This window comes from Manacus candei, unplaced genomic scaffold (assembly GCF_025592945.1).
Source record: "Manacus candei isolate 608988 ecotype Guabito, Panama unplaced genomic scaffold, ASM2559294v1 h1tg000060l, whole genome shotgun sequence".
Lineage (NCBI taxonomy): Eukaryota > Metazoa > Chordata > Aves > Passeriformes > Pipridae > Manacus > Manacus candei.
The window spans coordinates 990,300-1,003,404 of NW_026138108.1; the positions used below are offsets into that span (position 1 = coordinate 990,300).

Below are 13,105 nucleotides of genomic sequence, written 5' to 3' on the forward strand. Positions count from 1 at the left end.
TGCAAAGTATTAATATTAAAGCCCATCCATGTATCTTGAATCATCCGATCATTAAGGTGGGGAAACACCTCTATGATCATTGAGTCCAAACATTAACCCAGCACTGACAAGTCCACTATGAAATCATGTCTCTAAGCACCATATCCACACATTTTCTGAACACTTCCAGGAATGGCAATTCCACTTCTTCCCTGGGCAACCTGTTCCAATGCTTGACAACCCTTTCAGTGAAGAAATTTTTCTTAATTTCCAATCGAAACCTTCCCTGGCACAACTTGGGGCCATTTCCTCTTGTCCTACTACTTGTTACCTGTCTACTCACCCTTGCTACAACCTTTTTTCAGGTAGAGAGAAGTAAGATTTCCCAAGGAGCCTCCTTTTCTCCAGGCTAAACAACCCCAGTTCCCTCAGCTGCTCCTCACAGGACTTGTGCTCCAGACCCTTCACCAGCTCTATTGCCCTTCTCTGAACATGTTCCAGCACCTCAGTGTCTTTCTTGTGATGAGGGGCCCAAAACAGAACAGAGGATTTGAGGTGTGGGCTCACCAGTGCTGAATACAGGGGGACAATCACTGCCCTGGTCCTGCTGGCCACACCATGGCTGATACAAGCCAGGATATCATTGGCCTTCTTGGCCACCTGGGCATACTGTTGGCTCATGTCCAGCCAGCTGTCAAATAGCACCCCCAGGTCCTTTTCCAGTGGGTAACCACTTTTCCCCAAGCCTGCAGTGTTGCAAGGGTTTGTTCTTACCCAAGGGCAGGATCCAGCACTCCACCTTGTTAACTTAAAAACATGGGCCTTGGCCCATTGATCCAGCCTGTCCAGATCCCTCTGCAGAGCCCTCCTACCCTCCAGCAGATCAACACTCCCATCTGACTTGGTGTCATCTGCAAACTTAAATTACTCCTCAACAGTATAAAGGCAAAGTTATAACCAAAAATCTTTGAGCAGGTATGCAGCTAATACAGTTCAGGGATTCCAATTAAAATATAGGTAGACCCACCCTGTAACAGATGAAACTCCAGTTTACCAAACTCCTGTCTGCTCAACTACCAGCTAGACTCAGTTCACTCACAGTGACTATCTGATCCCCTGGACTTAGTCATTTTAGATACAGAATTAACTGCCCTCTTATTTACACTCAGAGAGTCTCAATAAGAACACCTGGTACGGTGTTCATTTCTGTTTTCCTTTTGCACCTATCCTTTTGTTTAATGCTGGGGTGAGATTTGTGGGAGGAGAAGGAAACAACTTGGGAAGCTTGTTTAAAAACAGGTTATGAATCTGTACACTACAAAGTATCCAAAAATTACCATGCCCTGGAAACATGCAATGACTAGCTCTTGGTACACCTGCCTACACCTAGGATTTAATTTTGACGTTCACTCAAACTGTTCTCTAACCAAAACATTTACAACAACATTCCAATAACACATTTTTTCCAACACAAGAGGCCAACACAGTCCTTCCAAACTGAAGTAAACAACACTGGAACAGTTACTAAATCTATGCCAAGTTCGTTTTCTTGTAGGGATGTGCAGTAGCTTGGAAGGCTTGTGTTTGCAAACACCCGCTTTCAAGGGCCAGATTGGCAAAGGTGCAAAGACTGCTCTATTTCCTCAAGGTCACTGCTCCTTTGAGATATCCCATATCAGACACACTTCCCGTCCAAAACAGAGATAAGCACCAGACATTTCTTTAGAAGTCAAGATCATTTAGAAGTCTAAATCATAGATTCTTCATTGGGTAAAAAAAAGTGGCTGGATGGCTGGCCCAGTGGGGAATGGAGATACATCCAGCTGGCAGATGGTCCCAAGTGGTGTTCTCCATGGTTCAGTTCTGAGGCCATCTTTATTAATGATCTTGATGAGGGAATCAAATGTCCCCTTATTCAGTTTGCAGACAACACCGAGTTGGGCAGGAGTGTTGATCTGCTGGAGGGTAGAAGGGCTCTGCAGAGAGATCTGGACAGGCTGGATCCATGGGCCAAAGCCAATTATGTGAGGGTCCTGAGGAAGCTGGGGTTGTTTAGTCTGGAGAAAAGGAGGCTGAGGGGGAGAACCTTACTGTTCTCCACAACTACCTGAAAAGAGATTGTAGCAAGGTGGGGGTCATTCTCTTCTCCAATGCAACTGGTGACAGGAGAGGACACAGCCTCAAGCTGTGCCAGAAGAGGTTCAGGTTGGATGCCAGGAAGAATTTTTTAAGTGAAAGGGTGGTTGAGCATTGGAACAGGCTGTCCATGGAGGTGGTAGAGTCACCATCCCTGGAAGTACTCAAGAAACAACTGCACGTGACAGTGCTATGGTTTAATTGACATGGTGCTGTTCAGTCAAAGGTTGGACTAGATCTTGCAGACCTTCCTCAACTTTGATGATTCGACGATTCCACGTCGGTTTAATTTTAACAGGATGTGACAGGCCTTACACAGGTCGCTGGGACACAGGCCTAAAGGAAGTTATGTTGTTCACTTCTTCAATTGGAAAGTTTGTTCACAACAGAGGTCTGCCTAATTTTGCAACTACCGATGAGCAAACAAATGAGGCGCCAACGCTGCAGGGAAAAATTAGCTAAACCATGCTTTACAGGCTGAACAGTTTGCCCGTGAGACTACTCACAAGGAGCAGTGGCAGTCAGCAGGTCAGAAACTCTGGATTCAACCTCAGTTAGGACAAGAATATCCTGCCAATGATCAGAACTGCTTTTTGAGTTTTCAGGTTTTATTTGACTCAGCTAATTGGCCATTAAGCTTCAATACAGTGGACATTTATCTACAGATAACACAAGGAAATTGGAAAGTAAGCAGCCTGAGGCTACCCTGAAGACTGTTAACCAAACAGCGAGGCAGAGCTCAATTAAAACAATTCATCAGAAAACCTATATAGTCCATTGGCAGATTTTCAAGAATCCCATTAGAAATTTTAAGGATGTTCAATCTGATTAGACACCGAAATCTAACTCATGCAGAAGTCATAAATAAGTAAAGAGCCTTTAACTTTGAAAGCCTGAAAGTTACCAAAGCTGCAGCAGGAAGAGGAACTGGGCATTTACCCTATAACTAATATGCACAGTTTTGTGTTGGAATCCGAAACTTTGTTATCAGCAGAGAAGGAGCTGATGAGATTATGTAGCAGGCCATGGACAGCAGGAGCTGGGAGAAACTCCTTACTCTGAGGAGCCTCATTGCAAGACTTGTTAACATTCAACTAGGTTTGATTGTCCTGTCTCTTCCAGCAAGATATGGAAAGACTTTGTGATGATGTTATCAGACCACGTAGAAACCCCTTTGTTCTCTTCCCTCCATGTGGTCCTAGCTAAGGGAAAATATTAACCACTTTTGTAACTGCAGCAGAAAATTGTGTAATCCTCTAGTTAGCACGATTCATCCCCTAGTTAGCATAACCTGTCCTCTTCATTAACATGTCCTGCCCCCAAGACCCTTATATTGCATTTCACGAGTTCAATAAATATTCCAGTTTCTACCCCCAACCTGGGATGGTGTAGTTTTATTGACCACTTACAGTTTTGCCTAAGAATGACAAAAGCTTTCTATAGTGTATTGAGAAGGGAGACTAATGAAAAGGTATAGCTGTGCAAACCAGTGTCAGCGAGTATCCACTACTTTTGGGTGAACTCTGTTGATGTAACTAAGACACACTTTTATATGCTACCTCAAAAGAGCCTACATCCAGGACCTCTGAATCAGAAATACTTCATGAAATGTCTACTAATACCTAAACTGTTGAAAAGGACAGGCATTTCAATCACTTGAAATTGCAGTGCAAATAGGAAATTACACCGTAAAACATTTTGTTTCTCATTTTATGAAAACCTGAAGGAGGAAGAAAAATGGCTATTGTGCTCTAAACCTTAATGGACATATAATTCAAGTATGAAATAAGGTCATTGAAGCTGTTTTGGCTCTTTTTTGAAAAAGAAATGTTGCCATGAAAAAAAATTTTCAAAAAAATGTGATGCTGTAACCAATCTTTAAAGGCAAAAAACCCCCTGAACACTACCTACCTCAAGCTTGCAATTTAGAAGACAACACTCCTCATAGAAGACTTTCAGGGTACAACTGGTACTGCCAATTTGTATTGTTTATAAATCATCGTCCTCTTTACCTTCTCTGTACTCTGTTAATGTTCCAGATAGATCACTTAGAACCTTGGTCAGAAGTACACTCCTGATTTGTTCATCGCACATCATAGCTCTTTTTTCAAAGGAGGAAAAAAGAATTGGTTCCTGAAACTTACTGCTCGCAGATAACAGAGGGAGGTCCTCCATCCGACTGCAAAAGGACAGATGTTTGTGGTTTGACTGAGAACACATAAGCTGAAATATTACAAGGATTCACTATTCTCTTACCTTCACCCTTGCTGATATTCAGCCAGCATATCCACAAGATTGAAAATGCTTAGCAAGTGGAGGTAGATCTCACCTTTTAAAGAAAGGACTACCAAACAAACACTTCTTAGAGAATGTAAATCAGAATTCCAACAGGATTTAATTTAATGAAGAGTAAGTTTAACCTGCAGAACCCTGGTTACCTTGTGAAGTGAATAATCTGATCCTTTACAAGTTCACAGTGTGGTGGGTTTTTTTTTTTTACAATTCTACCTGTAACTCCATTCATGCTTTCATTTCACTCACAATCAGGTATCGAAATTCAGCTAGCACTTTATTAAGACGTGACTAACATGAGCCACATGGATTGTTTTCCTCCCTCTCCGCCTTCTTTCCACCTTTCAAAAACTTGCAGAAAGCTAAAAGAAGCCTTTTTTGAGTTTGAAAGACAGCAATCACCACAAACACACTGTTGTTCCTCGCTAGCCAATTCTTAATTATGCCTAATTAATTTAATGACTTAGTGTTTTAAAAGTAATTGAGCAGTAAGCACAGTTTTTCCAGACTTCAGCATTTCCCAAGTGCAGTCTGCTTTCTGCCAGCCTGAGTGCACCTTGATCTCAGGATCTGCACTGTGCCTTTCCAGTTATCTGAAAAAACCAAGATGTTCAGGTTTTCCATGATGCTAAGGCCTTGAAAATACATGTTTCTTACTGTTGATCAGATCATGGCAGATTTCGTTCGGCATCCCAAAGATTACCCATCCAAGATCAGCATCAGAGCCTCAAATTCCCCTGGTTCTCCTCAGCCGTTCTCCTCAAGACTAAATACATGCACTTCAGCACAAGCAGCAGTACTACAAGTTGCCAACTCTTGCCCTGCCTTAAAAAAGGGAGAGAAAGTGCAAATTGACAAATACATGAATTTTCACAATAATATCAATTTGTGTGTCTTGATCATGCTTCACATCTTTGTAAACCTAAAACTCCTCTGAGGAATCTTAATGACTTTACACTAACAACAACAAAAAGAAAGGAAAACCAAGAATACTTGAGTAAAAATCATCATATCAAGAAAAATCTACTTATCTCACATCAAATCCATACCAGGCAAGGCGAGGAGCCTATAAAGGCTAAGTGCAATGTTTTAAAATGTAAAAAGATATGCCTCGTATTTGTAGCATATAGCTCTAGACTAAAACTAGGGTAGCACTAACAGCATCAAAGCAAGATGGGAATAGAGTTTGTGTCCAAAAAATTGCTTAAACAAGTAAAAGGGAAGTGAGTACACTGAGGAAAGAAAGAAATCTTGCCCAAAGTCATACTGTTGTTCAGTAATACAACCTGGAGTAGGTCCTGCAGCACTAAGACTCTGAACAGCTCTGCCCAGAAGAATACAAGTCTTCAGCTGACACATATATATGGCTGGCAACTGTGTTCTGTCTGGAGCCATAAGCATCATCTGACTCGTTAACAACTGAAGTAATAAATTCATCCAAAATATATAAAGCAAGGGAAAGGACTCCAAGGAATTAAGGAATCTGAGCACAAAGTGATACTTAGTAGCCAGAATTCACATCTTAATTTTTAATGGAACCTCAACCTACTTGCTGCAGTAACATTACTGCATTTTATCAGAGATAAATCCTCATAGGAAAACGTTACTTAAAATCGAACTTTTCATCCAACAAACCCAGCTGTTTCAAAATAGACCAACATATGCCACCTCATCTGATGTACTTGGTTTCCATCTAAAATCCATCTGAAATCTTCAATAAGAGAACCCTGAATCAGGAATCTCCCCCATTACATTCCCTGGGAGCCAACTGGAATCTGTCTAAGCAGATGAAAGGTAACAACACAACACCAAGGGTCCGTTGCAAGGTGTGACACTTAGGGATTTTCTTTAATGTAAAAGAAAAAAACTAATCAGGATCCCTACTAAAGGAAAAGAAATAGCACTAAAACCTGAAAAACTGTATTTTTGTCCTTATTGAAACAAACTATTTCATAACACCACAGCACGCTTCAACCATGTTCAGCTTATACACTTCCCAATCTTTAATAAATTAAGCCTCACAGGCCCCCCAGAGATACTAAACCCATTTTAAAATTGAAACCTCCTGGCTAAGAGGACACAGTACCAAGACCTCCCCAGATCTGCTGTGAGTTCATCAGTGCCCAATCCTAAACCATCCCATATTTTAGCAGAGTTTCACAGCCACATCACCACCTTCCATTCATTACCTCAGCTCTTTGTTCACTGTGACATGTCACATACTGTGACAGAGGAACTTACTCAACCATTTACACATACACAAAGAGCAGCTTTGCTTGATATGTTTTAATTGTGACAAGTTCACAGCTGTCCAGCCCATCGCAGGAAGAAGGCTTAAGGATCACGGAGGGAAAAGTTATCACCAGATAACCTCTCACAACTTGCTTCCATTTTCATTTTCATCTAGGCCCTTTTGATTGTCCATCCACATGGTTCCCCAGTCTTTCAACACATTTTTCACACTAAGAGAACCTACCTATTATCTCTCTCAAACTTTCAAAGAGGACATATTTCTATAAGCTGTAACTAAATAAAGTATCTGATTCCATAAGTTCCTTTGCAACCAAAAAATGAGTAAGTGGGTATCTGCATAAGCAGCTGAGAACAACAAAAAGCAGAGACCAATGGTTCCATTTAGAAATGTCACTGCCTCAGCATTTCCCCTGTGCAAATTAAAACACGAACACACACACCAAAACCAACTAGCATTACACCATCTTCTCCCTTAAAAGGACTTTTCTGTCCTGATATACAACACTGCACGCAATGTAAAGTTGGCCTAAAATGCCTTTTAGTCTGACAGCTCAAGAGGCTGCATGAAAAAAACTAAACACGTGATCAAACTACTGCAGCTTGCAAGTTTCTACATGTCAAAAAGCAAGTATCTGGACACACACTCAGTCCATGCAAATGCAAAACCCCATTGATCATACAAGTCAGAAGTTTCATTTCATTATCAGAGATAACTAATTTAGTTAAATGACTTCTGCAGGGGTGTCTGTCAACGTCTTTTTTTGTTTGCTTTTTCTTAAGCTATTTAGTAAATTTTAATCTTTGTTGTGGGTTTGGGTTTTTTTTAATATATATGTGCTCTCCTTCAAAAATTCTACAGCAGTCAGTAAATCTATGACAAACTAATTATACTAATAGCTGACTATACAATTATCTCCAGCTATGATCTATTTACATTTCAGGTAAAGGGCATTCTACTCAATGTTTCACTTGAGAGATACCTTAAAATACATCATTAAAACTGGTTTTACTTGAAATATTCCATTCTGCATCTTAGCATAGCCCATTATGAGATCCTCCCAGAGCAGAAGAGTTCTGCTTTAATACTTGAAAATTCAAAAACACCAAAACCCAACTACTGAGACCAAAGATCTTTCTCCTTCCTCATTTTCAAAACCCAGCTGATAATGAAACTGTTTTCAAGTACAGACCTTGAAAATAGCAGCTGAAATACTTATAACAGAGTGCCTTCTACAAAGGCACCCCTAGCTTCAGTCTGCAGCAGGTAAGACAACTGAACAGCCTCCAAGGCTTCCTACCAATTAATAAAACTCATCGACTTCCACAGTGCACAAGATACTGAAATGGAGAGCACTGCTACCATCACAACAGATCTCATGCTACAGATTTTTCAGGTCTATTCCATTAGTGCATTTCTGCTTAGACAGAGTTACCACAGAACAGGATATATCACAGAAACTATTCGGGTAAAATTTACCAGTTTGGAAAAATAAATTAAAAGTAAAAAATAAAAACGAAAACTCCGAAAAAAATTACGTCTCCGGGTGAAAAATTAATTTTGTATTAGGCCTTCCTACACTACTGCCCTGAAACACAGAGATGCTTGAACCACAGTTCATTTCATCACTGCTGCCTAACAAACCATCATCACCCTGTTACAATTCTACCAGATTTAAGCAAAGAGAGCCATTTTATTCCTCACCTGGTAGATAACTGGCATACAAATCAAAGTAGGATGCAGGTTCCTGTGGTCACAAAAAAAATATTATAGTATCACCAGGTAATTTCTGCATCAGAGGTATGGAGCTTGCTGGTCTCAAAATGTATCTGGTATGGCAGACTGACTTGCACAAATTTATGTCACATTTGTACAAAAGGTGCATTTTTACTATGTGTTTTCTAGTTAATGATATCCACCTCCTATCACAACATGTGACTGCAACAATGCAAATATGCTTCCACCCTGACAACTTGGCAACTGTAGACTCCTGTTGTGGCAGAATGATCCCAAGTGATGGGATGGCTAGAAGCTCCTGAGCCCTGCAACCCCCCACATCCAAGGAGAACAGGAATCTACTTAAGTCTAGCCAAGGACACATCACTTTCCCTGACATTATTCAAAATCCCCCCAAAATCATCCTCTGCTTACTTTAGACCCTGTATAAAAACTGTACTTGCAAGAGCAAAGTCTGACAACAGCCTCAAACATCAAACTTCCAATAACCAGGAACTGATTCAAGAGACCTTGTCCGTGGGCGCTGGCTCCTGTGAGAAATCCCACCTTTTCCTCAGCACGCATGTGGAGCTTTGCGTTGAAGTTAGTACTTCCTGGCTTCTCTCATCATGACCACTGTCAGACTTATATCTTCAGCAAATATCCATTGTTTGTAGTTTAGCATCTATTTATCCTATTACTTTTCCAAGTTGGAATTCTCGTGACTTGCCAACTACACGAATCCTTGTCCATCTCTCACACACTGACAGGCTGCACGCATCCACAGCTGGTTTGTGTGCCGAGAGAGACAAACACTAGTTATGAAGACTACAGTCAGTTTAAGAGTTTTTAAGAGGATTGCCTCAAAAATACAAAACAGATCTACTGAATACACAGTACAGACCCAAGTATCCAAGTAGAGAGTGGTTTTCTTGGTCTTTGCTTATACAGCAGTAGAGTACAGTACTCAGCGGTACTGAATACTCCTCCCATGAGTACATTTCTTTTCAGCAAAGAGGTATGCTACTCATAGTAATACCTCTGAATGTCAGCACAAATGAAGACTCACGATAGGAAATAATGGCTATTTCTTCACTACTATGTGGAAGTTTTAAGGTGGCAGATATTACACAATGCAGATTGATGTGGTAACATGATGCTTCAAGTAGCTCCTACCCCTGCTTGATTTCAGGGGTGTTCTGGTTTTTTCCAAACTTTTGAGATGTAGTTGCAAAATGTGATGAAAGTACTTGTGTGGCCCTGCATGTTTATGCTGTCTGTGAAATAGGGTCCTGATTCTATTAAACCAAAAGACTGGAGGGAACAAGACACTGAAGCCTCCTCCTAATACAGAGCAAGCTGAGTATATTTTAACAGGTATTATATATACATTATTTATATGACTTATGCATCAGAAAGGTCCTTACACTGAACTGTGACAACTTGAGATGATACTCAGGAATTCCAGTTATGCACTGCATTTTGATTCTCCAGTCAGTTGAAGACTGACACTTTAAAACCTATTTCACAGTTAAAAGATGAAGATTTGTAATTGTCAGGAAAAAAACCATAATCTCCCTTTTCCACTCACTTTGTAATCATACTTTCAAAAGTCGCTAATTTACCTAAGTGCTTATGACTCCTGCCATCACTTCTGTCCTTAATGGATGACATACAGGTTGAAGAAAAAAAAACCCAAAATTTATGTTCAAAACAGAGCTCATTTTTTAGGGACCATTTACATTTTATCATTTTTTCAGCTAAAATGTACTTTCCATTCTTTGAAACAATCCTTTCCAAAACTCAGTATAACTGTGTGCACATCAGCTTGTATTATCTCATACAAACAGTAGAAAAAGATAAACATAGATGTCTCTATTCTAACTAACAGACCTTCTTCTACATTAATTTAACCAGAAAAAGTTGTTACAGTCTGAGCTGGTAATGGGAATTCTTGCAGGATCTAACCTACATCCAGGAACTCCTGGGCTGACACTGAGCCAAAGTAAATCGCTGGAAACAGGGGCACACTATGACTTGTACAGGGCAGCAGGAGGGAATCAGAGCTCAGCCTGACCTGCTTATACTGGCAAGAGTACGGAGAGATGAAAGAAACTGGGTGTGCTTGGTGTGTGCACTACCCAAGAGCTTGATGAGACTTGAAATGAGGTGGGGACTAGAAGAGGAAAGCAAGATAATCAGGGAGCTCCTGTGCAGGGAACAGAGGCTAAAACTCCTGATCCATAGCCTCTTTCTGATCAGTTATCAGTTACAATTATAAACTGAAATTAAAACAGCCTGGTATAAGTTCACATCATATATACCATAACAAGAAAAAACCCTTCCCATGCAGATAGGTCCTCCAACATGAAAAGCACTATTTGATCCACACGAATAAAGATGCAAATAAAAGATCAAACTTTCCCTTGCAAATGTTCACTGAGAATCCAAGTCTGCAGTTACTTCTGCATGCTAACAGAAAACTGTTTAGACAGGGACACTATACAGTGTTTATCTTCTGTTAACTGAAATGCATCCCCAGGGTTTCAAGGTTTCTGTACTCAAAAAAGACTCAATAGGAAAAGAAATATTTTCAGGAGTTACCAGAAGTGAAATTCAAAACAGAGTGAAGGCCAGGCAGAGACAAACTAATGCTCCTGGTGGGAAGTTTGCAGGGGTGCCAAAATATACAGAGGAAGCAACATTTAAAAAACAAATCCCCAAAGACCCCATATTTTATTTTTCAAAAGACAAACAGAACACATGAAAAAAAAGATTTCACAAAGTTCTTTGAATCTGCCCCAAAGTAAGCCAGAGCCTCTGGTTAAGTAACTGCAAGAACATTGTGCAAGAACGGCAGTTTAGCAGTTGAGAAGCTGAGGTACCAACTTCTATACAAGAAACAGGTCTTCTTGGTCACTGCCCCCAAGCCAAGGTGGAACAGGAACATAGGGTGTGGGCTGGCTGGGAAACCTTCACATGTAAAGATAAGCATCTTGTAGATGGGAACCCTCCATGCTAATCTAAGGGTGGTATTACAAGCAAATACATTCAACACATGGAAACGTATAACTTGCTATGAATAATTAGGTGAAACTTTGGCAGCAGTAAAATGGAAATTAATAAGGAAGAAGGCAACACAACATGGATAAACAAACCTGTGCTTTGCCTGAAGCTTTCCAAAAAAGGAACTGCTAAAATAGTTTTGCAAAGACACCTAAACCTACACAAGACTTATGAAAGTCACAGTCGAAGCTTGCAGTTGTGTCAATTTCAAAACAGCGGCAAGTCCTATAATGCTTCTCCTCCTTCCTACCCATCTATACCAAACTCGAAAAAAACTTTTATCAGGGAAGCCGTGAAACTTACCAGTTCTTCATGACAACAAATAGTCTTAAAAAGGAAAACAAAATAAAATAAATTGAGCTTGATAATCTTGAGTTTTACGTACTGTGTGTCATCACCTCATCGCCAAGGAGTGATTCGGAAACAAGACACAGCAGCACGCAGCCAGGCTACTTACACCGCCTGGAAAAGCGCCCGCAAAGATCACGTTGCAGAAATAATTCACACCTGCAGCAAAGCTGCATAAAACATCATCAACTCGCCGACTTTGACAGGCATATACCGACCGTGGCGGGGGAAGGGGGGGGTTGGGTGGGGAAGAGTTTCTATAAAGACGAATATGAATAAAAAGTAGGAAATCCCCATTCCGCACCCCAAGTGAAGCCGGGCAGAACCCGAGAGCTTCCCTTGGGCACATCCTGCCGCGGTCCCACCGGCGGGGTTGGCTGCACCGCCTCCTCCCCGCCCCGAGCGGCCTCGGGAAGGGGGCCCGGCCCGGGATGTACCGGCGGAGCCGCGGCCCCTTTGGCGGCTTCGACGCCCGGTTCGGCCCAAGGTCGCCCGGCCCCAGGTCCACCCCAGCCCCGCCGCCCGCTCCGGGCGCCTCGCCCCAGGCCGGTCCCGCACAGCCCGGCGGGGCCGGGACCACCCCGAGCACGCCCCGAGGGGCGGGAGGGGACGAGCCGCACACGCCGCGCCCCCGCCGCGGGCATCCCGGGCCGGCCCGCCCGGGGAGGGGAGACAAGGGGAGGGGAGAGCGGCGAGAGCGGCCCGGGGAGGGGCGGCCGGCGGCGCCCCCGGCCCGCCACGAGCCGCCCAGCGGAGGCGGGGGGCGGTGGGGAGGCCCCGGCGCCCTCCCCCGCCGAGCGGAGCCGCCCCCTCGCTCCCGGGCAGCGCCCCGGGGCGCCACCCCCGCCCGCACTCACCCGCCGAGCCCAGCAGCAGCCACAGCAGCCACATGGCCCCGCGCCGGCCGCCCCGCAAACTCCAGGGCTGCTCCGCCAGTGCGGCCCGCCGGAGCCTGCGGCGGGAGCGGCGGGGCGGGGGCCGGGCCGGGGGAGGGCCCGGGGGCGGTGCCGCCGCCGCCCCGCCCCGCTGGGCCGTCGTGCCCACCCGCGGCTGCCGCCCCGGCCCGCCGGCCTCGCCGCTGGGAGCCCCTGACAGCTGCTGCCCGTCCGACACCTGTGGCCGCTTCTGAGGAGCGTGCAGGGTTGTTGGTGGCATTAGCGTGTCATACAACAAACCCTCCGCTTGCCGTGCGGCAGCGGGCAGGAGCCCTTCAGTAACACCTGGAAGAGTTTGGGTCAGACCTGCACCCCTGCGGACGGGCTGTACCGTCATGAGGGGCATAAATGCTCGCTCAATCCCTTCTGCAATGAGGAAGGG

At 43.5% G+C, this 13,105-nt stretch overlaps 1 protein-coding gene across 4 annotated transcripts in view; it reads right to left on the minus strand.

Annotated features, from left to right (window-relative positions):
* Positions 1 to 12,813, minus strand: part of LDLRAD3 (low density lipoprotein receptor class A domain containing 3) — a 117,215-nt gene extending 104,402 nt beyond the window's left edge. For 3 of the 4 annotated variants that reach the window (XM_051804146.1, XM_051804145.1, XM_051804144.1), the window contains exon 1: positions 12,646 to 12,761. In XM_051804146.1, coding sequence (XP_051660106.1) covers positions 12,646 to 12,679 — 34 coding nt within the window. In that variant the 5' untranslated portion in view covers positions 12,680 to 12,761. Of the gene's footprint in view, positions 1 to 12,645 lie in introns of all 4 variants that reach the window. The other variant, XM_051804147.1, reaches the window with a different exon arrangement.
* Positions 12,814 to 13,105: the final 292 nt, after the last annotated feature.